We start from the raw sequence: 27739 nt of genomic DNA, 5'->3' as shown, positions 1-27739 counted from the left end.
AGAAAATCATGCCGTCTGGTTTGCTTAATATGATGAATTTGACATTTACTTTTGATACTTAAGTATATTTAAAACCAAATAATTTTAGACTTTTACTTAAGTAATTTTCTATTATTGTATCTTTGCTTTTACTCAAGTATGACAATTGGGTCCTTTTTCCACCACTGGTCTTTTTTATGTGTAGAAGGCATATGATATGATGTGGAAAGAGGGGTTGTTAACCAAGCTTGATGTTATGGGTGGTAGGAGGAAGAATTTACAACTGGATAAAGGATTTCCTGTTTGGAAGGTCTATCCAGGTGAGGGTGGGGAAGACTATCAGACCTACCTGGTGGATAACGGTACACCGCAGGGGAGCGTCACTCTGTTCTCAATTTTGATCAATGATGTTTACTCAGGGACAGACGGATATTGGGAGGTCATTATTTACAGATGATGGGACCCTTATGGAAGAGGAGAAGAAATGTGAAATTCATAGTCATGAAGTTACAGGAAGCAATTGATGAGGTAGAGCGGTGGGCATTAATGTGTGGATTCAGGTTCTCTGTAGAGAAAACTCAGACAGTGTTCTTTACCAGGAGGAAGATGTGGTATACTTGAGGTTATATGGAAGAAACTTTGAGAGGGTGGGGTAATTCAGGTTCCTTGGGGTATACTTTGACACTAGACCTGGGCAGAACACATTGAAAGAGTGGTGGGAAAGTGTAAAAGGTGCTAAACGTGATATGCTGTCTGATGGGGAAGGAGTGGGGGGCTGGGTGTTCCTCACTGAGGACCATGTATGTTGCATTGATTCGATCTGTAATAGACTATGGCAGTAAAGCATATGGACCTCGTTTAAAGGCTAGATGTCATACAGGGGCAAGAACTCAGAATATGTAGTGGGGTGTTTTTGACCTCCCCAGTGGCTTCGCTACAGGTGGGATATGCCATTGCAGATTAGGAGACAGCATCTGGGAATTAATTATTGGGTCAACCTACAGGAACATCTCATCCTGCAAAAGGGATTTTACAGGCATGCTGGGAACATGAGTGAGGACAGAACACAAGCTTTGGGTCAGTGGGTAATACCAAGGTGAAGGAGATATATGGAAGGGAGTTCAGTCCAACGGTAGCTATTCCTATAAATCCACCATGGCTACTCCTGCCTCCAGTAGTTGATCTAGAAGTGTTGGAGAGACTACAGAAAGATAGGGATGGTGTTGATCCATCTGATTTGTTTAAGAGACAGCTGGATACTGTGTATTAGGATTTTGTGGCCATTTACACAGATAGTGCAGGAATGTGGGGTGGCACTCAGGAAACATATTACAGATAATCTTGCTGTATATACGGCGGAGCTGATGGCCTTTATTTAACTAGGCAAGTCAGTTAAGAACAAATTCTTATTTTCAATGATGGCCTAGGAACAGTGGCTTAACTGCCTGTTCAGGGACAGCTTGGGGATTTGAACTTGCAACCTTTCAGTTACTAGTCCAACAATCTAACCACTAGGCTACCCTGCCACCCCCAGCCTTGCAGTGGGTAGAGGAAGTCAAGCCAACCAGAGTAGTTATTTGCTCTGATTCATGTGCAGTGTTGATGAGTCTGCAGTCCTTTAGCTCAGGTAGCAAACAACGCCTACTTTATGAGGTACTACAAATCCATTGCAGGATTAGACAGATGGGTATACAGATAAGATTTACTTGGGTCCCAGACCATGTGGGGCTGGAGGGGAATGAGACAGTTGGATGTACTGGCTAAACAAGCACTTAGTAGTAGGGATGTTGTAGTTTCAGTAAGCAAAGCAGAGGCAAAAAGCCTGATATGGACAGTAATGGTGGCGAGATGGCAGGAGCAGTGGAATAGAGATACTAAGGGCAGGCATTTATTTCAAGTTCGGGGGAAAGTCGGGGATGGGAGGACGGCAGGAAGGGACAGAAGAGAGGAGGCTAGTTTTAAAAGATTACGGGTGGGACACAGCCAGTTGAATAAGACTTTAAATGTGATATGAAGGCATCCAACGGGAAAGTGTGATTATTGCCAGGAAACAGAGACCGTGGAGCATGTATTGCTACAGTGTGGTTAGGATCAGAGGGATAGAGAGAGGCTTAAGCTCTAGTATGAGGGAGAAAGGGATACAGGAAATTAGTTTAAAGAGTATATTGGGTGGAACTTCATTAGATATAGTCTCAAGTACTACTCAAGTAATTTTTTGAGCAACGGCTCACACTCGAGTAGAGTAGGTGGCGGTAATGCACCATAACGTTGGATGCCAACCGCCGATAAACCCCACCAAAGAAGAAGAAGAAGGCGGTGACAGCTTCCCGGAAGTGGAGCATGTAACGTTTTGTGTCTTCTGGCTTGTGAAGTGACGTGTGCACAAAACCTGGTCAATGGTAGCGAAAAACACCTAGCACCCCTAGTTGGATGCTACCGTACCGCTACATATTTTTATATTGTACTGTTTACATATTATAAATATATTTATCACCAACTCGTAGTAAGTTACGGCGAACTAGAAGCAAAATGTCAGCAAGTGCGGTTTACGTGTTAGACCTCAAAGGCAAGGTAAGAGGACATGACAGATTTGGGTTAGCTAACGTTAGCCAACTAGCTAGCTAGCTAAATAACAAGTGTTTCACATTTAAAATGTTTAGCTAATAATGCATTGCACGATTTGATGAACAACTTACAATATAAAGCTAGCTAGTTTACGTTATAAGAAAAATATAGAGTATTGAATTTGAGAGCTTTATGTTGACATGGGGAAAGTAGTGATGGGAAACTGAGGCTTTCTGAAGCCTTTGGGGCTTTTACCAAATTGTGCCGAAAAACGGTTAAATACTCTGAGCTTTTAATAACAATGCACGTTAGCGATGATCGTCGGTGCCAGGCGCGCCGGTTCCAGTACACATTTTTGTTGTTGTTAAAATGTATGAACTCACAGCGTCTGCTAAATGACTCAAATGTAAATTACATCTGCTGGTCATCAATGAAAAGTACCGTTTGATGTTTTATACGTTTTTTTCCACACTATTCATCAAATTTCAATGGTGCAAAGGTTAGTCGCTAGTCTTCGTAGCCTACAATTAGTTACCATTACATTGCAGATTCGTAACTTACATTATGCTTCCCTTTTTTTTGCTGTGAATCCCTTTTTTTGCTATCAAAAAAAGGAATATATGGCATTATCTAAGATCCTTAAGACAAGTAATTGTTTAAAGCTGCAATATGTTGGTTTTTGGGCGACCCAACAAAATTCGCATAGAAAAGTAAGTTATAGACCAGTCATTCTCGGTGAAAGCAAGTAAGACTAGGTAGATCTGTTCTATGTGTGCTATTTCTATGCTTCATGGTCTTAAGTTTTACTTTTCATTATTTTACTTTCGGTTTTGTACCTGAGCTTCAAACAGCTGAAAGTACAATATTTTTGGTTATGGAAAATATATTTCACAGCAGTTTAGATCGACCTGGCCAAGGCTTTCGACACTGTCAATCACCGTATTCTTATCGGCAGACTCAACAGCCTTTGTTTCTCAAATGACTGCCTCGCTTGGTTCACCAACTACTTCTCAGATAGAGTTCAGTGTGTCAAATTGGAGGGCTTGTTGTCTGGACCTCTGGCAGTCTCTATGGGGGTACCACAGGGTTCAATTTTCGGGGGGACTCTTTTCTCTGTATATATCAACGATGTCGCTCTTGCTGCGGGTGATTCCCTGATCCACCTCTACGCAGACGACACCATTTTGTATACATCTGGCCCTTCTTTGGACATTGTGTTAACTAACCTCCAAATGAGCTTCAATGCCATACAATACTCCTTCTGTGGCCTCCAACTGCTCTTAAACGCTAGTAAAACCAAATGCATGCTTTTCAACCGTTCGATGCCCGCACCCCCCCGCCCGACTAGCATCACTACTCTGGACGGTTCTGACTTAGAATATGTGGACAACTACAAATACCTAGGTGTCTGGCTAGACTATACACTCTCCTTCCAGACTCATATTAAACATCTCCAATCCAAAACATCTCAAATTCCTATTTTGCAACAAAGCCTTCTTCACACACGCCGCCAAACAAAACAATGGTCATTATGGCCAAAAAGTTATATTTTTGTTTCATCAGACCAGAGGACCTTTCTCCAAATAGTACGATCTTTGTCCCCATGTGTGGCTTTTTTATGGTGGTTTTGGAGCAGTGGCTTCTTCCTTGCTGAGCGGCCTTTCAGGTTATGTCGATATAGGACTCATTTTACTGTGGATATAGATACTTTTGTTTCCTCCAGCATCTTCACAAGGTCCTTTACTGTTGTTCTGGGATTGATTTGCACTTTTCGCACTAAAGTACGTTTATCTCTAGGAGACAGAACACAACTCCTTCCTGAGTGGTATGACGGCTGCATGGTCCCATGTTGTTTATACTTGCGTATTATTGTTTGTACAGATGAACATCGTACCTTGTTGTTTTGTTTGGAAAAAGGGGAAGGCTTTGCAAGCTGAAAAACACCATCCCAACCGTGAAGCAGAGAGGTGGCAGCATCATGTTGTAGGGGTGCTTTGCTGCAGGAGGGACTGATGCACTTCACAAAATAGATGGCATCATGAGGAGGAAAATTGTGGATAAATTGAAGCAACATCTAAAGACATCAGTCAGGAACTCAAAGCGTGGTCGCAAATGGGTCTTCCAAATGGACAATGACCCCAAGCATACTTCCAAAGTTGTGACAAAATGGCTTAAGGACAACAAAGTCCAGGTATTGGAGTGGCCATCACAAAGCCTTGACCTCAGTCCTATAGAACATTTGTGGGCAGAACTGAAAAAGAGTGTGCGAGCAAGTAGGCATACAAACCTGACTCAGTTACACCAGCTCTGTCAGGAGGAATGGGCCAAAATTCACCCAACTTATTGTAGGAAGCTTGTGGAAGCCTACCCGAAACGTTTGACCCAAGTTAAACCATTTAAAGGCAATGCTACCAAATACTAATTGAGTCTATGTAAACTTCTGACCCACTGGGAATGTGATAAAATAAAAAAAAGCTCTACTATTATTCTGACATTTCACATTCTTAAAATAAAGTGGTGATCCTAACTGGCCTAAAGACAGGGAATTTTTACTTGGATTAAATGTCAGGAATTGTGAAAAACTGAGTTTAAATGTATTTGGTGTGTGTAAACTTCCGACTTCAACCGCAGCCATGTTATTTTTACTCCTTATTGTTATTCAATCTGCATTGTTGGAAAAGGACCCGTAAGTAAGCATTTCACTGTTTGTCTACACCTGTTGTTTACCAAGCATGTGACAAATACAATTTGATAGTACAGAATGTCACCTTTGTGGGTATTTTTTATACATATCTGTTTTACCTTTTAGAAATGAAAGCACTCCATGTATCTAGTCCCCCCCATTTGAAGAAGTCATAAATATTTTGACAAATTCACATATTTAGTTTATTTAGTTTCCTAGCACTCATTGACTACATCAAGCATATGACTACAAACTAAATAACAAATCCATCTCTGCCTCACCTCTATCATGTCTATGAGGTTGTAGAATTACTGGGTGTTGTCGATGGTCAGTTTGCTGTGCTGGTACATGACTCGGTAGTGGATGACTCGGTAGTGGATGACCTGGCTGTAGTAGCCGACACAGAGCACATAATCACCAGGGTGGCGGATGGACTCCTGTACCAGGAACAGGCCATCCTCTACAGGCCGCAACTTGGACACCGCCTCGGGACCACATGTTTTCAGTTTGCTGCAGCTAGTGACTGGAACAACCTGCAACAAATACTCTATACCATTTGTATTTCATTAACCTTTGACTATTGGATGTTCTTATAGGCACTTTAGTATTGCCAGTGTAACAGTATAGCTTCCATCCCTCTCCTTGCTCCTCCCTGGGCTCGAACCAGCAACACAATGATAACAGCGCGCGCTAACTAGCCAGCCATTTCACTTCGGTTACACCAGCCTCATCTCGGGAGTTGATAGGCTTGAAGTCATAAACAGCGCAATGCTTGACGCACAACGAAGAGCTGCTGGCAAAATGCACGAAAGTGCTGTTTGAATGAATGTTTACGCGCCTGCTTCTGCCTACCGCCGCTCAGTCAGATACTTAGATACTTGTAAACTCAGTCAGATTATACGCAACGCAGGACACGCTAGATAATATCTAGTAATATCATAAACCATGTGTAGTTAACTAGTGATTATGATTGATTGTTTTTTATAAGATAAGTTTAATGCTAGCTAGCAACTTACCTCGGCTTACTGCATTCACGTAAAAGGCAGTCTCCTTGTGGAGTGCAACGAGAGAGAGGCAGGTCGTTATTGCGTTGGATGAGTTAACTGTAAGGTTGCAAGATTGGATCCCCCGAGCTGACATGCTGGAAAATCTGTCGTTCTGCCCCTGAACAAGGCAGTTAAAACTAGTTAGGGATAGGCGGGACGCAAATGTCTCAACTGGCCAATTGCCAGGGAAAATGCAGAGCGCCAGATTCAAATAAAATACTATAAAATTCAAACTTTCATTAAATCACACATATAGATACTCAATTAAAGCTACACTCGTTGTGAATCCAGCCAACATGTCAGAAAATGCTTTTCGGCGAAAGCATAAGAAGCTATTATCTGATGATAGCACCAGCAGTAAACAAAGGGGTTAGCATATTTCAACCCTGCAGGTGCTACACAAAACGCTGAAATAAAATATAAGACATGCATTACCTTTGACGAGCTTCTTTTGTTGACACTCCAATATGTCCCATAAACATCACAATTGGTCCTTTTGTTCGATTAATTCTGTCCATATATATCCAAAATGTCTATTTATAAAGTGCATTTGATCCAGAAAAAAACAGCTTACAAGAAACGTAATGTCACAACAAAATATTTCTAAAGTTGCTTATGAACTTTGCCAAAATATTTCAAACTACTTTTGTAATACAACTTTAGGTATTTTTAAACGTTAATAATCGATCAAATTGTGGACGGGGCAATCTGTGTTCAATACAGGAATGAAAACAAACCAGCGCCACTTTTCACGTCTTGCACAACTCTCAACTCTTAACCCTAACCCGAAAGAAATCCTGCTCCCACTAAGTGCGCAGTAACTAAGTGCTTTCCATTCCTTAAATTAAAACTAAATGCTTCACCTTTACACGACAATTCGCTTTGAAACTAGCTTGCTATAGAAGGAATAAAACCATAGATTATAATAGAATTTAAAGGAAGTCACTTCTTATTTTTTAAATGTAACCTTTTATTTAACGAGGCAAGTCGGTTAAGAACAAATTCTGTGTTTACGTGACTAATGCTACTACTTTTTGGAAAATGTGTTGTATAAGTTTTCAGAAATCTAGTGTGTGAGTTGTGCGTTACGAGATTCCGTTCTGCACACCACTGTTGTACAGGCAAATAATGGCACAGTTTGTGGCCTGCCTGTTAGCTTGCAGGAGTCTTGCCATTCTCCTTCAACCTCTCATCAATGAGCTGTTTTCACCCACAGGACTGCTGATGACTGGAAGTTTTTTGTTTGTTGCACCATTTTAAGTAAATCCTAAACATTGTTGCGTGTAGAAAGTCCAACACGCCTGGCACCGACGATCATACCATGATCAGTCGCTTTGCCCATTCTAACATTAAATCGAACATTAACTGAATGCCTCTGTCTATCTGCTTTTTATAGCAAGCCACGTCCACATCACTCAACGTACATGGGAGCAAACCATTTGAACGGGGTGGTGTGCCTAAAAAAACTGTCCGCTGTGTGTGACGGCTCAAATGCATAGTCCAATTATGATGACCCATGTAGATTTTTGTGTTCCATATCAAGGACACTTGACTTGCCAGTGATTCCTGTTCAGGATGTCGTCAGGAGACGCATGCCATGTAATGTCCTAACATGATGGATAGAGAAAGTGAGAGTAACTTCCTGTTGATTTGTTTCACCTTTTCAGGTTCTGGTTTGCCGTAACTACAGAGGAGATGTGGACATGTCAGAGATTGAGCACTTTATGCCCATCCTCATGGACAGAGAGGAGGAGGGTAACTTATCCCCTATCCTGGCCCACGGAGGTGTCCGCTTCATGTGGATCAAACACAACAACCTGTACCGTATCCTTACTGCCACTCACTCATCCTTTCACAAAATGTGTTTACAACTACTGCCTCAATATTGCTTTGCCTTTCCAAAATTGGTAAAAGGGAGAGTGATGGTTGGTTTGAATGCTTAGGTCAAATATACTACTACTCCTTTAGAGCTCACAAAAGGATCACTTCCAGTAAATACCACTTTCAGTTATTTCTCAAACTGACCACCTTTTCCAGCTCATGTTTGTTTTACTTATCAGCCCCACATCAACTTCACCTTAACATATTTTCAATCAGTTGTAGCAACGTCTAAGAAAAATGCTTGTGTCTCATTGGTCTTCTCTTTCCTCTACAAAATTATTCAGGTGAGTTGCATATTTTGGGTGATAAATCGTAGTCTTATTTGACCAATTATTACCCATAGGTTATTACAGATGTTTAACTGGTTAGCTATAACACATTTCTTGTCTTTGAATTATTATATGAAGCACTGCTACCAACTTCATAAGAAGTGAGGTGGGTAACTTCATTCAAGTCCTTTGTCTCTTCAGGTTTTTTCAGAGTATTTTAAGGAGTTGGAAGAGGAGAGTATCAGAGATAACTTTGTCATCATCTATGAGTTGATGGATGAGTTGATGGACTTTGGCTACCCCCAGACCACTGACAGCAAGATCCTTCAAGAGTGAGTATCCTCTCCAGCCTTTAATCAGTCTCCTGAACTCTGTACCAACCCATGTTTTGCTTCCATTAAACATGTTCATATTCCTCCAAGTTAAACACATGATACGTAGTGATCTACAGTAGTGTATGTACCATATATCTAGAATTTCACCCAAACACCCAGTATGGCTGCAGACAGAGTGGTATCTGTCATTGTTGTCCTATCCTCTCACCCTGTTTGTCTCTGTTGGTTTTTAGGTACATCACCCAAGAGGGGCACAAGCTAGACACGGGGGGCCCGCGCCCCCCTGCAACCGTCACCAACGCAGTGTCCTGGAGGTCAGAAGGCATCAAGTACAGGAAGAACGAAGTCTTCCTGGACGTCATTGAGTCTGTTAATCTTCTGGTGAGGCGCCTTGTCATGTCATGTTCTAACACTCCCTTCCCTCTAATACAGTCGTGCCTTGCAATGTTTATTTTTTGTCTATGACAAAATCATTCAGTGTTTTATTGAAATACTATCAACCGTTTGAACTTAGACACATTTGAGCAATTCTTGTAAAATGTCTGATACTTCTCCTTTTCTCATGTATGTGCAGGTCAGTGCGAATGGTAACGTGCTGCGCAGTGAGATCGTGGGCTCCATCAAGATGCGGGTGTTCCTGTCAGGGATGCCCGAGCTGCGTCTGGGGCTCAACGACAAAGTTCTCTTTGAGAACACTGGCCGTGAGTTCCTCTGCACTGTTTGCCACTGGATGGGTTACAGTTCAGTTAAAAGACAAATGCATGTAGATTTCAAAGCTGTTTCTGTGTGGATTCTCAGCCTTAACTTTAGACACTTAGCCATCAATGCATGATTTGCAAGACAGAGTTGTTGTGCACACATCTCAAGTTAGGATTCAGCTCTTACCTCTAATTTATTTCTATTAAACATAGCTTTCATTTTTCTCAGAACTGTACTTGTACCAAGTCCAATCCTCTAATGCCCTCGCCAACTCTCCATATTTTTCTATTGCTGTGCTGATCACAGGAGGGAAGAGTAAATCAGTGGAGCTGGAGGACACCAAATTCCACCAGTGTGTGCGTCTGTCCCGCTTTGAGAATGACCGCACCATTTCTTTCATTCCTCCCGATGGAGAGTTTGAGCTCATGTCCTACCGCCTCAACACACACGTATGTACTGTATCAGAGACGGGACAGTTTAATTGCATAAGATGGGCTTGTCATTATAGTTTGTTTTCTCAGACAAAGATTAAGTGTAGTCTTAGACTAATAATGGAGTTTCTCCATTGAAAGGGCTTTAATAAATAAATATATTGGGTAAGTATTCAGAACCCTTGACTTTTTCCATGTCATGTTACAGCCTTATTATAAAATGTATTAAATTGTTTTTTTCCCTAATCAATCTACACACAATACCCCAAGATGACAAAGCAAAAACAAGTTAAGACATTTTTGCAAATTTATTACAAATAAAAACCAGAAATATCACATTTATTCAGACCCTTTACTCAGCAATTTGTTGAAGCACTGTTGGCAGGGATTACAGCTTTGTGTCTTCTTGGGTATGACACTACAGGCTTGGCACACCTGTATTTGGGGAGTTTCTTCTTTTCTGCAGATCCTATCTAGCTCGGTCAGGTTGGATGGGGAGTGTCGCTGCAAAGCTATTTTTAGGTCTCTCCAGAGATGTTTGATCGGGTTCAAGTCCCGGCTCTGGCTGGGCAACTCACGGACATTCAGAGACTTGTATTGTCTTGGCTGTGTGCTTAGGGTCATTGTCCTGTTGGAAGGTGAACCTTAGCCCCAGTCTGAGGTCTTGAGCGCAAGGATCTCTCTGTACTTTGCTCCGTTCATCATTCCCTCAATCCTGACTAGTCTCCCAGTCCCCACAGCATGATGCTGCCATGGTCATGTGGCGTTTGGCATTCAGGGCAAAGAGTTGAATCTTGGTTTCATCAGACCAGATAATCTTGTTTCTTACTTCCTTACTGATGTCTTGAGATGCTGCTTCAATATATCCACATAATTTTCCTGCCTCATGACGCCATCCATTTTGTGAAGTGCACCAGTACCTCCTGCAGCAAAGCACCCCCACAACATGATGCTGCCACCCCCGTGCTTCACGGTTGGGATGGTGTTCTTCGACTTACAAGCCTCCCCATTTTTCCTCCAAACATAACGATGGTCATTATGGCCAAACAGTTCTATTTTTGTTTCATCAGATCAGAGGACATTACTCCAAAAAGTACGATCTTTCTCCCCATGTGCATTTGCAAACCGTAGTCTGGCTTTTTTATGGCGGCTTTGGAACAGTGGCTTCTTCCTTGCAGAGCAGCCTTTCAGGTTATGTCGATATAGGCCTAGTTTTACTGTTGATACAGATACTTTTGTACCTGTTTCCTCCAGCATCTTCACAAGGTCTTTTGCTGCTGTTCTGGGATTGATTTGCACTTTTCGCACCAAAGTACGTTCATCCCTAGGAGACAGAAGGCGTCTCCTTCCTGAGCGGTATGACGGCTGTGTGGTCCCATAATGTTTATACTTGCGTACTGTTTGTACAGATGAACGTGGTACCTTCAGGCGTTTGGAAATTGCTCCCAAGGATGAACCAGACTTGTGGAGGTCAACAATTATTTTTTCTGAGTTCTTGGCTGAACCCCTCATGATAGCTTTATTTGTATAGCGCTTTTCAATACAAGTGCTTCGCATCATAAAATAGAGTACTTACAAAGAAACAAAGATAGGAGGAAGGAGAATGAAAAAAGGTGGCCAAATAAAGTCATACATTGAAATCATACATTAAAAGCAGCTTTATAAAAATGCGTATTCAGCAGGGATTTAAAGCTACTTTGTTGGGGAACCGACCAAATTCAGAGATGTGAGTTAGACCTTTCATTCCCGTTGAAAGCAAGTGTACAAAGCGGTAGATCTTTTCTTTGTGCTATTTCTATGCTTCCTGTTCTGAAGTTTCGTTTTTGTGTCTTTTGGTTTTGTACACCAGCTTCAAACAGCTGAATATACCCTGAACAAAAATGTAAACGCAACATGTAAAGTGTTGGTTTCATGAGCTGAATAAAAGATCCTAGATATTTTACATACATATAAAGCTTTTTTCTCCAATCTTGTGCACATTTGTTTATATCCCTGTTAGTGAGCATTTCTCCTTTGCCAAGATAATCAATCTACCCGACAGGTGTGGCATATCAACAATCTGGTTAAACAGCATTATCATTTCACAGGTGCACCTTGTGCTGGGGACAAAAGGCTAATCTAAAATGTGCAGTTTTGTCACACAGCACAATGCCAAGTTTTGAGGGAATATGCAATTGGCAAGCTGACTGCAGGAATGTCTACCAGAGCTGTTGCCAGATAATTGAATGTTAAATTCTCTACCATAAGCCAACTCCAATGTTGTTTTAGAGAATTTGGCAGTACGTTCCACCGACCTCACAACTGCATACCATGTGTATGGTGGTGTGTGGGCGAGCGGTTTGCCGAGTCAACGTTGTGAACAGAGTGCCCCATGGAATGGGCAAGCATAAGCTACGGACAAAAACACAATGAATGCACAAAAATACTGTGACGAATACCGTTTAAATTTTTTATTTATTTTTATCTGTGACCAACAGCTGCTTATCTGCTTATTCCCAGTCATGTAAAATCCATAGATTAGGGCCCAATGAATTTATTTCAATTGACTGATTTCCTCCTATGAACTTTAACTCAGTAAAATAAGTGACGTTGCATGTAGCGTTTTATTTTTTGTTGAGTATACAATATTTTTGGGTATAGAAAATGTATTTCGCAGCAGAGTGTACTTTTTGTTGTTGTTGCTACGATGCTGGATGCTCCTCATCTGGTGTCATCAACAAAAACAATAATACATGCGCTGGGGTGAACAGTGGCACTGTTCCGTCTTATGCAGATTTCAGCTTTAAGGTATTCATATTGTTTTATTCATATATGAGAAAGACGTGTCAAAGCAGAAATGACCCTTTTGTTGTATTGTTGAGAAGTTGTGTTTTTAAGCCTTAGAAATGTGTTGTCCCCAGGTGAAGCCCCTGATCTGGATAGAGTCGGTGATAGAGAAACACTCCCACAGCAGGATCGAGTACATGATCAAGGTAAACACCAGCCCTGCTACGTTACCCAGCAGCTAAGATAACAGTGTGCTTAGGTATCAAATCAATAGTTAACCACGAAGCTATCGTAAACACAATGAGCATGATCTTCTGAAATACAATATATATCTCACTCACTCAGGCTAAGAGTCAGTTCAAGAGGCGGTCCACAGCCAACAATGTGGAGATTCACATTCCAGTTCCCACAGACGCCGACTCGCCCAAGTTCAAGACCACGGTGGGCAGTGTCAAGTGGATCCCAGAGAACAGCGAGGTCGTCTGGTCCATTAAGTCATTCCCGGTTAGTACAACAACACACTGGCCTGCATGCTAAAGTAGGCCATAGTTTCAAAGTGGGGTTCTTTGAGTGACTGAACATCATAACCACAAATACAGATCTCAAGTGTCACAACTAACCTGGATAAATGTATGTAAAAAAAACAACACCATGATCCTAACTGTTGCTCTTTCATCTTGTCCCAGGGGGGTAAGGAGTATCTGATGAGGGCCCACTTCGGTCTGCCTAGTGTGGAAGCAGAGGACAAGGAGGGGAAGCCCCCCATCAGTGTCAAGTTTGAGATTCCCTACTTCACTACTTCTGGCATCCAGGTAAGATGCCTTCCTCGCTGAAGTACCTATTTTATCCACCAGGGGTGTCTTGTTGCTTTTAGTAGTGGGAAACGGGTAATCATTCTAACACATGATGGAGCTATTGTAACACATATGAGGTCTGGCTGTTCAAGCTGAGACCTGAGGTGTGTCTGGTTTGGTGTGCTTGGTTCGCTGCTTCGGCGACTGGTGCTGTTTATGTAGTATTTTGACTACATACTGTATGACACTGTCAGTTAACACAGGGAGAACAACATCCTTTCATCACCATAGTTTGCCTGGTGGGTCTCTATCAGAGATGTTGGTCTCTCTGTCACAAAGCTACACTGGAGAGCTTAGGAGTTGACAAGTTGCTCTCTTTCTGGGAAACAGCAGAATGTGTGCACTGTATCCAGAAAGATCTGCACAGGTGCTGTGTAGCCAGCATTAGGCAATTGCCCCCCAAAAGTAAAAAAAAAAAAAAAAAAAAAAAAAAAAAAACGATCCACACACTGCTTTTAGCACTCAAAATTGCATTGTTGCATTGAGACATTGTTTTGACAAATACTGTGACATAATGGTCAAAGCTTGTTGATGGGATGGTTAAGAGAAGAGCAATTAGGTGCACAGTACAGTGTGCAGGTCTGTATTGTTGTGGGTCAATGTCATTCTCTCCCTGACAGCCCTCTGGGAGCTGTGGGTCCCCTGATAGATCCAATCAACCTCCAGATCTGCCACCAGGGAAATGACTTTGTAGCCCAGAGAATCAAAGGAAAGCCTTTTCATTGGCTCAGAGGGGGTTCTCTCGCCTCGTGTCTTTGTATGTTCTCAGGACAGCCTAAATTTGTCGGGGACTGGGCAAGGTGTCGAAAGCATTTCACAGGGATATTGGCCCATGTTGACTCCAATGCTTCTCACAGTTGTGACTCATTTCTCTGAACAGGTGAAGAAAAACATCACCAAATCCACTGGAAAAACTTTACATAGGATGAAGATGCAGTACTCTGGCACCTCCGTACTACCTGTTGTTGGTGTGGGGAGAATTGGTGTGGTGGGTCCATGGGGGGCTTCTGATAATTTCATATCAAACTAATTTCATATCGTCCAAATCAGATGTTAGTTTCTATATTTATTGAATATGATATGAATCCTATAAATTAAAATGGTCAATTTGCGTGCAACCAATTAGTTTAATTTCTCAAATCAAATTATATTTCAACAGAATGTTGCAATTATGGTAATTGTATCTGTTTCTAACAACAAACAAATTCAGACCAATCTGAGATGGTGGGTGTCAATCCCTCTAGTGCTTTCTGAGGTATAACGACCCGTATCATGTTTTGCACTGGACGCAGCACATTCAATAACATCCCACACATAATTGAGAGGCAGGGGATTAAATTACACTTTGCTTGAATTTCTCTGGAAATCAGGAAGTTTTGGCACTAATGGAAAATGAGGGACTTTGTAATGAAATCAAGCGACGGAGATATTGATAGTGTCTTCCTGTTATGTTCTACCAGAGAACGGTCACTGAAAGGTTTCATCATCACTCCAAGATGCTCTCGTTAACGTAGCAACACATTGGCCTACTTAACCCCAGTAATGGAACCTTGAGGAAAGAGTTGCTTGTAAACCACAGCTCCTCAAAATAACTCACTCAACAAGAGATCAATGGAGACATCAGAGATGCCGCTGGAAGCTGCTATTTAGGGAGTTTGATTGAGCTACTGTGTTTTTTGGCTCTGGCTGACCCCAAGGCCGCTTCGCTGGTGTTCCAGGTCCTCTTGAATTGTGCAGAACCCCTGAGCCCACCGCACGCCACCAAGGATCTCTTCTAGCATGGAGGGAACGTTTAGGCAGCTTGGACTTATCACGGGAAATCCATAGATTAAGGCTAAATGTAATTCATTTCAATTGACTGATTCCCTTAAATTAACTCTAACGCCAGTAAAATTGTTAATTGTTTCATATTGCGTTTATTTTAGTTTATCAACATTTTAAGCTAAAATCTCTGATCTGTATGAGCCTCATTTGCTTTTTAAATGATTTTGGGTGTAGCTTAGGCCTGCCTACTGGTTGTTTGGGATCAATCATCTGACAACTCCCAGTCTGTTTGGCATAAGTTATTTCTTTCTTGCACAGAACGACAAGCTGACCAATAGAATAGGTATACTTTTCTACTATGGAGGATAGTAGATTGACATAGGTTTGATTTTGCTGTTCGTTTCTCGTCTTGTTGGCTGAGGAAAAGTAAATTGGGATCGGAATTCGTTAAGGACGCACACTTGCATCCTGTTCTGCTAAAATGAATTAGGCCTACTGTAGTCTGCATGTGATTTCAGTCATTCTGAGCTTTGTGGGTGTACGCCCTAATCAGGTCATTCATCCAATGCATATTGGCCCGGTACATTTCTTAAATGTCCTGTAAATTAAAATGCTGCCAGTCAAGTGTCCGGCGTCACATTTTCCTAACGGAAACCCTGGTGTGTGGGCATATGTGTGCGTGCCTCTGCGTATGCCTGGCTACATGTGTGAGCGTGTGTGTGACTGTGCGTGCTCACTCTCTCCACGCTCCCATGTCTCTCGCACACGACACGCGGCACCAGCAAAAAAAAGAAAAGAAAGAGGAACCACATCAGCTCCTTAATTAGACAGTGTGGTATATCAGAGCGTATCAAAGTGGTGTTTAACCCCACTGCCAGCCTTGCCAGGCATACAGACAGATGTGCATCAAGCTCAGCCATACCCCATCTGAGGTAGAAAAGGGAAGTTTAACACCAGAGAGGTTGGACTGCTGTAGAGGCAGGGGCTGCATTCTTTCTTTATAACCTGCTGATGGTAGGGGAGCCACATCAGGGCTCATCTTCCCCCTCAAGGGGATAATTAGAGATAGGTTCCCCCTCCCTTCAGACACAGTGGCGTGACCAACCAGCCCCTCAGATATACTCCATATAGACCCAGTCAACCATCAGAACAGAACACATGACCAACTGCAAGTTCTCATGTACTATAAATTGTACAATAAATACATCATAGTCCATATCATGTTTGTACTGTGTATGAAAATAAGAATTGTGTTTGGCACAGACATCATGACAGATATCCTGAAAAATAGATATTATATTTAGGTGCCCAAGAAAGTGATTGATGGATGTGCCTTTGCTGTAAGTTTTGTAAGCACATGATCATTTGATCTTAATTTGATGTAAATAAACAGTCGTTCCTGTTTTGAGGTGGCACAGGTAGCCTAGTGGTTAGATCGTTGGGCCAGTAACCGAAAGGAAGCTGGAATGAATCCCCGAGCTGACAAGGTAAAAATCTGTCATTCTGGCCCTGGTTGACAGATTCGGTGCCTATTTTAGCTTCAGCATTAATTTAAGCTATTGATTTGATCAGCATGAGGCAAAGAGCTATTGAAATGGTGAATGATCTACCAGAGCCTGGAGAAAGCACTTATTAACATATACATATACATCACATTCTGTACCATCAGAGACATCCTTGAAGACTGAGGACACATTCATCCCCAAGCTAAATATGCTGTATTTCAAGAGGGTGTCCTTGAAATAAGGCATATTTAGCTTGCTCCAAATCTGTCTGAAACTTTTTTTACCAACTGTGTGAAAAATGTTGCCAAATCGTGTCTGCTTTGGTCTTACAGTAGTTTATAACAACAAACATCTAAATTTGTAAGGCTCCAGACAACTTAGACATAGAGTATAGTAGGCTACACCTCGATTTAGCTGTGTTTTTATTACAGAATCACATCAGCCAACCTTCTTACTGTCTGTGACTAACTGGTAGTGTAGGAATATGGAGCTACCAATTTCACCACAGGCCATGTAGAGTTGTAGACAGGTCAACTAATGTTGGAGATGTCAGAAGTAGAATAATGCTTTGTCCTTGTTTCACCCTGTGGGTACTATTTCTGTATCTCTGGCGGTTTCTCACTATGACTCTTGATGACTAAAACTTTAGAAACTATGAAATATTAGGGAACTTTGAATAGGCTCAGTTATGGTACCACGTTTAGGCAAGATGAGACTAAAGGTTAGGGTGATTCTTGCTGATTTAAAGTATGAATGTATCGATAAGGCCAAGAGTGTGCAAAGCTGTCATCAAGGCAAAGGGTGGCTACTTTGAATAATCTCATATAGAATATATTTTGATTGGTTTAACACTTATTTGCTTACTACATGATTCCATATGTTTTTTTTCATAGTGTTGATGTCTTCACTATTTTTCTCCAATGTAGAAAATAGTCCAAATAAAGACAAACCCTTGAATGAGTAAGTGTCCAAACTTTTGACCGGTACTGTACGTCATTCATAATCTTTATTGTTATGTAGGTCTATGTATGAGCTGGTAGCACAATTGAGGTTAGCTAGGGCCACTGTCAGTGATAACCACCAGGCCTTTCTGAATCGGCCTTGTAGGCTTGCTTTACCTGCTAGCACTCCTGTTCTGCCAATGACAACCACTGGACCTGACTGATGTTAGCTTTGACATGCCAGCACTGAGATCCTCATGTTCTCACAATGAGAAGAGCCTCTACTGTCTAGACTGCAGATACACACACACACACACACACACACACACACACACTCACACAGCTCTGAGACAGTTCAGAAACTCCTCCCATATGCATGTAGACCTATTCATTTTGCATTGTGTATCGGTCGTGTGATCTGCCTCAAACACCCTTTTAGATCTTAAATAACACTTGGAATTGGCATTGTGCGCAAATGGGAGGAGATTTACAGTCCAAATACAGCGCTAGTCTGACATGAATAATGTCAAGTCAGCAGACAGATTTACTTCGGTGGAGTAAATTGTGTTTGTATCCTACTAGGTTGCCTTTGCACCAGTTTATGGGAAATAGCCTTTTCATAGGGGAATGCAGCAGCCCCCTCTGTAGCCGTTTTGGTATTTTATTAGGATCCCCATTTAGCTGTTGCGAAAGCAGCAGCTACTCGTCCTGGGGTCAACACAAAACTTGACATAATACCGAACATTAATAGACAAGAACAGCTCAAGGACAGAACTACATCAATTGTTTCTTTGTTGCCTGTTATGAGACAAAGCAATATTGTGTGTCTTGGAGGTAGGTTGTGCCCTAGTACTAGCAGTGTTCACACCTTTTTGAGAGGAAGAGCAAATATTTAGTTTGGGTGGCTGACTGCTTGCCTGTTGCATCTTCATCGGGACCACCAGACAGATCAGACCTAGAGGTGCTCATTGAGGAGCCTTTAAGGGCCTGTTATGTCCTGGCTTTCTTCATTATGGCCCAGTTATGATTGATGGTACCCTTGGTGTAAAGTGTTTCACTCCCAAATGCAAAAACTATCATCTTCCCCATATGGTGTTGATAAAAATCTCAGTTTTTATGTGAAGAGAGCTGGGCTGCGGTGTGGTGTGCTGAGTCCATTTACACATTGTCAAATCTGCCTGTCAGTGTATTTCTCTGGGCTGTTATTGCAAGTGTTTTATCTTGGGGAAGATTTAAGACTTAATCCCCCCCACTCTGTTAGAATCTCTGAATGCCTGAAGGTGGTCCTCGTTTCAATGAGAGCCCGGCCATGTAACAATGGGGGAATATGAAGCTCAATTAATTATGAGCACCACGAAGATAAGCATATTAAAGGGATACTTCTGGATTTTGACATGCTAGCAGTTACCATAGACTTCTAGCCATTGTGCCAACGCTAGTTGGCAATTGCGCTAACGCAAGTTAGCAACTTCCTTCAAACTACACGCAGACATAAAAATGGTATCCACAAGTTCATCTGACTCTAGGGAAGTGGATAAAAGGCTTTATTGAACAGTTAGCCCCCTTGTGGTATGGCTCAATTTGGATTTGGTAAATTCTTGCAATATGTGTTCCCTTGGTGGATCTTATTCAATAGGTTGTAGTTTGAAGAATTTATGAAATTTCACATAGGACCGGGAAGTGCTAGTCCCCCACTTTTTGTTTTAATATCGAAAATGTTCTTAACCACTTCTTCATACCAGCTTGTTTCTGGAATGTGAGAAGTTCTCATCTGCAGACATTGACTTGTGTTTCAGCCAGGGCATATTTGACCTTTGTGGTTGTTGCCTGAAACGTGGCATTGTTAAAGTTAGTATTTGAGAGAATATAAACAATAAAATCATCCTGGTAAAAACAATGCAGTGTCATATACAGTAAACCTGATTTTGTTCTATTCATTATAGTGTACTTTACAACCCCCTCCCCCCACCTTCCTCACTTGAAACACGATTTGCTCTGTGTGATGAAAGTCTTGTTTTTAGGTGCGCTACCTGAAGATCATTGAGAAGAGTGGCTACCAGGCTCTGCCATGGGTTCGATACATCACACAGAACGGGGGTAAGGTTGAACATTCTCCACACCATGTAGTAATAATAATAAGCATTCACACTCTTCTCAAAGAAGACTTCATCTCAGCCCATTATACTGAAATAATGATCTCTCATTATCATACCACCCACTAAACATCTGCATGTAAAACACCCTGTCAACTACCATCAAACCTATGTGTTGAATTGTGCATGTATCTGAACAGCCATGTGGCTCTGCTCCGGTCCTCCGTGGTTCCATTGGCTCTCCTGCTCTGTTGCCCCTCACATTAAATGTCTTGGCCTTTTTATTGGTTTCAATAGTTTTAGTAATTGCAGCACTGAATGTTGCTTCTGATACCTTTTTTTCTCCCTGCCATGGACTACATCTAGGAGACTCACTGCTAGCAAGAGGTCTGTAACGCCAGTAGATTGTACAGTACATTATGTTGTGAGGTTCTACAGTACAGTCTGCAGTCCGTCTCTCCAGGCCTCTCTTCCTGATAAGGTTATCTGTGCAGATGGTCTGAGACAGGGCCCCTCCCACCTCTGATTGGCAGGAAGGAAGTAGCCAGGCAATAGCATTGTTCTTGGCGGCCGCTGGCCAGCTGTCATGCTGTACTACACCCCATCGAATGGCTGTCTGAATTATAAAGCAGAGCAAACCCAGCCAATCTTAATTATCTCCGATATCAACCAGAGGAAGGCATTCATCTCCACTTGACTGGGCGCTTGTTTTGATACTTTGTCAATCAGGGGGGTTGAGTCTTTTGGTCCGCGCAGTCATTTGTCTGCTCTGTGCAAGGTCAGACTACAGGTCCTGTGTCTGTTTTTGTCTGCGCGTGTGACTTGAAGATACAGTTGAAGACTAGCCTATTTGGAATCACTGACTCGCTGATGGAATTCATGTCAATCTTTTTACTACAATAAAAGTAGATTAAACTGACAAACTATCTCCAGTAGAGTTGGGCAGTATCCAGGGTATGACATTCAGGTAAATTTGTCAGTGGCAGGCCGGGCCAGTACCAAGTGGCATGCAGAATTCCAATAGTGGGTGATTTCATGTTTCATTTGCAGTCTGGGCAAGTACCCTTTAAAAAATATATATTATAGCTAACCATAAAATCTGCTATTTATACTATTTACCCCCCCCCCCCCCCCCCCCCTCAAGGATGACAATAGCCTTAACACACGAAACTGTTTAAAATGTAATAATCTCCTCTTGAAATGAGCCCAATAATATATTGCAATATCTTTAGGGCGTGTACATTATCCATATTATCAGGCAGGTGTGCTACTATAGCAATAAGCATTATCACCTGAAGTCAGATGGATGTAGCATGGTGACTACATGGCTGAAGAATGGGGTTGCTCTTCTGCATTGTTAACCACAATACGCTATTCATTAGCTAGGCCACACTATAAATATCACCTTGTTGCTTGCTAAATGTTCTAAAAAAACTCCCTATGTCACTAATAAATCATGTGATTTTGAGTGTTTTATAAATACTGTGTAATTGTTTGCATTTTCCAGTGAATATAGGCCTACCGTTTATGCATTCAATTGGCCGACACGCTTCCCGCTGGTACTTTTTTTTTGTCATGCCAGACCTCGTTTGTAAAACACTGCCAATTGTGGTAAAGATGGAGTTGAAAAATGAATCCTACAGCGCTGAAAAGCCGTGGTCAGGCTCTTTTCAATAATTGCAATCAAAACTGTTGTCTTTCTGAGATTGCAGTTATAAATGTTGTGCAGTGACTGGGCTTATTAGAACATATTATTTTCCACTCAGCGATCAGCTGTGTGAGGAGTTGTGTGCTTTTGCCACCCAACAATGGATATTCAGCTGATAAACGACATAGCTACTTAACAGCTTCAGAAATTAATCTGTTATTAAACAATTATATAAACTTGACAATCAAGCAGTTCAATAGTGTAGGCCTACATAAACCTTTCTTTGCTAATGACATCGCTGTGTACGATGTTGTCTAATATGAAAATAGACTGAAAAGCAGGTGGAGAACTTTTTATTCTGTGATTGTGTGGATTCCAAGTGCCGATGTTCTGAATTGGGCTTCCCGCCTCCGCTGAGATGTGTCCGCACGTGTATCCAGGACGTAGCCTACTGGGGCGGGGCTCACTCGAGAAGGACAGGGAAGGCTTCCTCCGCTTGGAAACCGAATGCTGATTTAATAAATAACGTGAAGCGTCAATGTCTTGAAGATTAAGGAATAAATACAAATATTCATTATTATTTTCTGTTTTGGAGTTTGAAAATGTACTGGCTCAAGCGGCCATATGAAAGCTTCATTAACTTGCCCAGGTGAGCTCGGCAGAGGTTGCTGGGCCAGCGGGCAGCCCTGAATGTTGAGCTCTGCCTTCATACCATTCCTGTACCATAACAGGGTATATAGAATTCCCAGCAGTGCACACAAGGGCCGCTATTTATCCCCCCCCCCCCCCCAAAAAAAAAATGTTGTGGTACAAAACTAAAGTTATGAGGCAGAGATCTTTATCCAGGAGGGGATTTATTGTCTCTGCTGTAAACAACAAGCTTGATCTGGCAAGTTAGCGAACCAAATGCATCGCTGGAGCCCTGAGATGGAGATACTTTATTTGGCACATCTTACATAGTTAAGTTATAAGCAGTGGCGTAGCATGCCCCCCTGAGCTTTAGGGCACCTCAAACCCCCGCAAAAATAAAGCATTGACAGCAGTTCAAAATAGCCAGGTGTATATGGTATACCGCCCAAGCCTAATCTCCAGTGATCCATATTCACCAGGAAGTATAATGAGGCCTGGCAATAAGACGGCTCCCGTTTTGTTTCAATCCGTCTGAATAGATGAGTTCCACCGCCATTGTCTGCGAGAAGGGATAGAACCAAGATATGCTGAAGCAGTTAAGTGTCAATGCCAGAGGTGCAGAATCATTCTTTTTTAAGAGTGGAAAAAAAGGGAAGAAAAACACAGGGGGAAAAGCTTTGAAGTTCCAGAGGACTGTGAGAACCTGCTAGCGTAGCGAGAGGGGAGGGCCGGCCGGAGAGGTCTTTGCCAAACGTGGGTGACTCCTCCGGTTTAGGGTTGGCGGATTAAGAATGTAGGCAGCCCACAGGGACTACACATGCATGCCCTTGCTCTTAAAAGTTTACCTTTCGTCACTGGGTTATTGACAGTGCATTTAGCCAAGGAATGATTTAGGCATGCATATGTGAGTAGGGGAATTCAGCAGTGCTGAAACTGAAAGTGTAATTTTCTCTAAATGCTTCTGATAAGATTTAATAAAACAAGTAATTCTGTTGAATTACTCAAGTCAAATCAAATTTTAGTAGTCACATGCGCCGAATACAACAGGTGTAGTAGACCTTACAGTGAAATGCTTACTTACGAGCCCTTAACCGGCAGTGCAGTTGAAAAAAAATATGGATAAACGGGGTGCCGGTACAGAGTCAATGTGCGGGGGCACCGGTTAGTTGAGGTAGTATGTACATGTAGGTAGAGTTTATTAAAGTGACTATGCATAGATGACAACAGAGATTGGCAGTTGTGGAGAGGGGGCAATGCAAATAGTCCGTGTTGCCATTTGATTGGCTGTTCAGGAGTCTTATGGCTTGGGGTTAGAAGCTGTTTTAGAAGCCTCTTGGAGCTGGACTTGGCGCTCCGGTACCGCTTGCTGTGCGGTAGCAGAGAGAACAGTCTATGACTCGGGTGGCTGGAGTCTGAAGTCTTTTAAGTATGGGTGATAGATTTCAATCAAGCAATCACAGTGAAGGTGTTTGTAATTACAAGACAAGACATCTCTGGGCAGTGCCAAGTTTTAAGTCCACATTCACCCCCAACGGCCCAACTGAATACAAGCCAACGCCACCTGATCTGAGTACTTGCATCATCTTGATGAGCTCTGGATTTTTGTTGCCACACTGGGCACCCGTTTCCAGACGGTTTCCTTGCCAGCGTCCACCGCAGACTGCTACCACACAACCATTTTATTTTATTTTGTTCAAGAAAGGGATGCAGCCTTAACTGACATGATTCAGTCTGAGATGTATTCATTTGAAAGAGCAAATGTAGTTAGACATCCTTAATATTAAGCGTGGCACCCTGTGGTTTTATTCATCTCATTCATTAACATTTACAACTTCAAAGGGAAAGAAGTGAATCATTATTGACCTATGCCCAGCCTATATGACATATCACTCTGTTATCAAACAATGAAAGACGAAGTACTTCAAATCCACCTTTCATATCACTTTTAAAAAGGAGCAGTGTTATTTTATGGGGAAGTGATACACTTCACTGTACAGCAGTGGCCCTAAGTCAACTAGAGGCCTTGATCTCTTTGGCAGCCTAGTGTTTTCTTCAGGCTGATTGAAAATCCTTGTCAAATTTGCAGTGGCCTGGGGGCCTTGATGTGGCCTTAGGTTCTGATTGGCATGCTGATGGCGGTTGCTGTGGTGTCACAGGTCTGTGGTTTAGCTTCACCCCTGCACCGACAAGCACTCTGCTGTGGACGACAGCGTGCGAATGGCACATCATCTGCGTGTCCCTGTGTGAGTGTCGAATGGCCAGGAGCCTGAGTCAGCAATCTCCGCAAGAAAAACTGTGTGCGTACGTTTTTGGGGAGAGGGGCTCATAGGACAAAATTAGAGATCTCCCATGAGCGGGCAGTAAAGGCCTGTAAACACAGCCTATCAATTACCACAGCCAAAGTAGTCCTAGACTTAAGCTGTCTTATTCTACCCCTTTTCATGTTCTCTCTCAAACGCCATATAGGGAATCAGCATGTGTTTGATGGTTAAGAAGGGGGGAAACCAGTAGAACCATTGTCTAGCCCGTGGCTTGTGCTTGCTACAATTTAAAAATAGTTTATCCATCTGTGTTTGTTATTTAGACTGATGTGAAGACTGGATAAGAGTTCTGTTAAAAGAATCATATTTTTTAAGAAATGTCATATTACAGAGTAGTAGTATTTTGAAGTTTATTAGTTGTTAAATGTTTAAAAAACGGTCAAAAAGTCTTCTGTTTTATGCACATGAAAAAAGTATTTCAAACTAACAATATGAATCCCAACATTTAGAAAGCGAACCGTTGAGTTTCACTAGAAGTAAACATGTTGTGAAATTTAAAGCGTGTGTGGCAGGGACTTGTGGGCGTCTGTGTTAGACTCTTCATAACTACTGAATTTGGCACAGAATTTCTCCAACCACCGTCACAAATAAATTACAAATATGTCAGTAGTGTGTTTCAAAGTCAACTCACGTCACGTAACAATACTATTGGGCTCCATGCACTATTGTTCCAAGTGCCCTTGGTTCCCCTAGCAACCACATAAACACTGTTCCACCTTAACCTTTGCACTTAATTGCTCTTAAAGCAGATACGGTTCAAGGCAAATGAAAACCAGATACGCTGGGCTTGGGGGGCAAACCATTTCATCACTCCACGTCTAACGTTCCACACATCACACTGTTTCCATAACTGTTTTTAAAAAATTGTTATTACATACATTGATGCTGTTTCTTAGGCTAAAGAGTGATTTTGGAGAGGTTTCTACTAACAGACTGTACTGATCTCGTTAAATCCGGCCCATGCTGCTTGCTTTCCCACGTTGTGACGTCTAAGAGGACACACAAAGTCCACAAACATAAAGAAGTACACAAGCCAGTGCATGGGGGGGGGGGGGGGGGGGGGTGTGGGGGAGTGTGGATGTCATGCTCACCTCTACTCAAAACTCGGAGATTCCTGAACAGATAAGCAGTCAGAACTTGGCCTGAGCAGAGAAACCAAACTCGACACAGCTGTGTGCTTCCCATTGTAAATCTGTGTATTTAAGATGTTTGTTTACAACTCATACTGCCAAGCAAAGCACCAGGGAAACTTAACTCAACATCTCCTTACTTACACACAATCTTTGGTCTTAGGGAACCAAAATAAGGAAACTTATCCTTGAGCTGGTTCTGCTGGTTGAATCAGTTATCTCATACATACTTGTCCTCTGTTAGTTTTACAGTGGGTGGAGCCAGCTCCCAAGAGACACATCCAGTTTTCTTTTGTTTGGCTCTAGGAATAATATTGAAACACTAATTCATTTTGATGAATTATTTTCCATTGTGAGTGTTTGAGGTTAAGGTGGAAGGGTAGGGTAGGAAAACGGCTTCTCTAAGCATTAGCTTTTATGGCCAAACGGATTTATTATATATCCATCAATATCCATGTATGACTGTGTGCTAAATTGATGTTACTGATTAGATCACTAATGATATTGGTTTCCATTTTCTTTTCCAGATTACCAGCTCCGAACCCAATAGAAACTGCAGCAGGAAAGGGAAAGGCCCATATTTCTATGGATGGAACATTGTTGGTCACGGATGTGTAATTACTTTTAGTCCTTTGTCATGGACATTTGTTGTCAATTGACTTCATTTGTTTTCTTTTCAAGTTTGAAGTTTGTTTCATGTTTAGTGCCATAATACAGAAATTATATTCCTCAAAATAAATATACGTTTTTATTTGGTTACAGTTGTGCTCTAAAAGTAGTGAGATGTATGATATTTCTATAGTAGGTCAGTTGCAAATAATGAATGCAATTGTTGATACTCTACTTACCTCTTTTCCATCTAAATCACCTGCTTGCAATGTGGTCATATATTTTAAAGGTCAACTTCAGGTGTTACAAGTTGAGTGTGACCAACGAACCAGTGAAGTGTTATAAGAAGTTTAATGTGAATTTACACACAGCGTTCTTCATTTGTCGGTTTTCCTGATTACTTAGTGATAGCCTGATGCAAGGCTGAAAAAGCTCTTCAATATATTGCCTGGTCCGGAATCATCGGACATCAGTCTGTATGGCTGTTATGATGAGAATAAGGTGCATTGGTACATTTGTGCAGATCGAAGTGAGCACTTAAAATGGTCAAACTATAATAAAATATTTGCCACAAGTTTTTATTGCAGTTCCTTTAGGCCACCATTACCTCTGAATAATCAAATCCTAAATGTTTATTGGGATGTATTAAGTTGCTGATTAGCTGTTGATACATTTTTATATTTGTGTAATTTTCATCTCTTGATTTATCCTCACATTATTCAGTGGAATACAACATGCTCAATGGAAGGCAACATTTTTATAAACCGTTCTGAACGAAGCTAGCTATTAAATGGTATTGTACATTCCTGGCAGATCTTTTAGGTGACTTGTGTTAACAATTGACTGCCGTGGTTGCTTCAATAAGTTCTCAAAAACTAGGCCAAAAGCTTTAAACCTCAAATTTGCAAAAACATCCCTATAGTGATACCACCATCAGATATTTTCTCCCTCATAAAATAAAAATGTTATGGTCTTGTTTGCTGTAAACTGATGTTTATGTCCAAATCAAAGAGACAACAGTCCGAGTGGTTGTGTGTTTGAGGTTTCTCTCTTTCTTGTCCATTCATTTTGATCACAACATCGTTGTGGCCAGAGCTTTTGCATATGCAGAAAATGTCAGCGATTTTGACACTTTTTTTTACACCTTTAGGTCACATCCAATTGATCTTTTAAAATGAAGGTTTTGTTGTACTTCATCATCCAACCAAACTTTTGCTTACGTTATACTTATGACACAAGGAACCCTTTAATCAGTTAAAATTAGGAAACCTCTTTTAGCAGTGGTATTGACTTGCCTATATTATCCATATCTTTAAAATCAAACGTCTATAAAAGTTATCAAAAAGAGCTTGACTGTTTCCTTTTGTAATAAACTATGTTCAACTTAATTGCAGGCTTTCTACTGCATTGTTGTCTGCAGCATGTTTAGGCAACATTTGAATACTTAAAAAATGCATCCATCCTTTGAAGTAATCACTTATCTGACTTGACTGCATCTGTGAATGCGAAATAGTGACACCCCTGCTTTCACCTAGCCAAACGTGTTCGATCAATGATTAATTTCAAGAAAGTATGGGAGGAAGGATGCAT

The 27739-nt window shown here is 41.6% G+C and overlaps 1 protein-coding gene across 1 annotated transcript; it reads left to right on the top strand.

The window, feature by feature from the left end:
* The first annotated feature begins 1702 nt into the window (after positions 1–1702).
* Positions 1703–26723, top strand: LOC110501398 (adaptor related protein complex 1 subunit mu 1). Its single transcript, XM_021578979.3, has 12 exons — positions 1703–2550; positions 7941–8097; positions 8371–8438; positions 8625–8755; positions 8992–9139; positions 9333–9459; positions 9764–9906; positions 12789–12860; positions 13000–13158; positions 13341–13466; positions 19740–19815; positions 26068–26723. Exons 1-12 carry the CDS (start codon positions 2509–2511, stop codon positions 26088–26090), a joined length of 1272 nt encoding a protein of 423 aa, XP_021434654.1. The 5' UTR covers positions 1703–2508; the 3' UTR covers positions 26091–26723.
* Positions 26724–27739: the final 1016 nt, after the last annotated feature.

The sequence above is a fragment of the Oncorhynchus mykiss genome, chromosome 1 (assembly GCF_057628025.1).
Source record: "Oncorhynchus mykiss isolate SJ-2025 chromosome 1, ASM5762802v1, whole genome shotgun sequence".
Taxonomy (NCBI): Eukaryota; Metazoa; Chordata; class Actinopteri; order Salmoniformes; family Salmonidae; genus Oncorhynchus; species Oncorhynchus mykiss.
This window is presented reverse-complemented; position numbering and strand designations above follow the sequence as displayed.

What these genes read in the sequence shown, in the direction of transcription:
- LOC110501398 (XM_021578979.3), top strand. Translation starts at nt 2,509, where the DNA reads ATGTCAGCAAGTGCGGTTTACGTGTTAGACCTCAAAGGCAAG. An exon ending in TGTTAGACCTCAAAGGCAAG is followed by an intron (nt 2,551 to 7,940) that starts GTAAGAGGACAT and finishes TCACCTTTTCAG; the next exon opens with GTTCTGGTTTGCCGTAACTA. An exon ending in TTGAGTCTGTTAATCTTCTG is followed by an intron (nt 9,140 to 9,332) that starts GTGAGGCGCCTT and finishes ATGTATGTGCAG; the next exon opens with GTCAGTGCGAATGGTAACGT.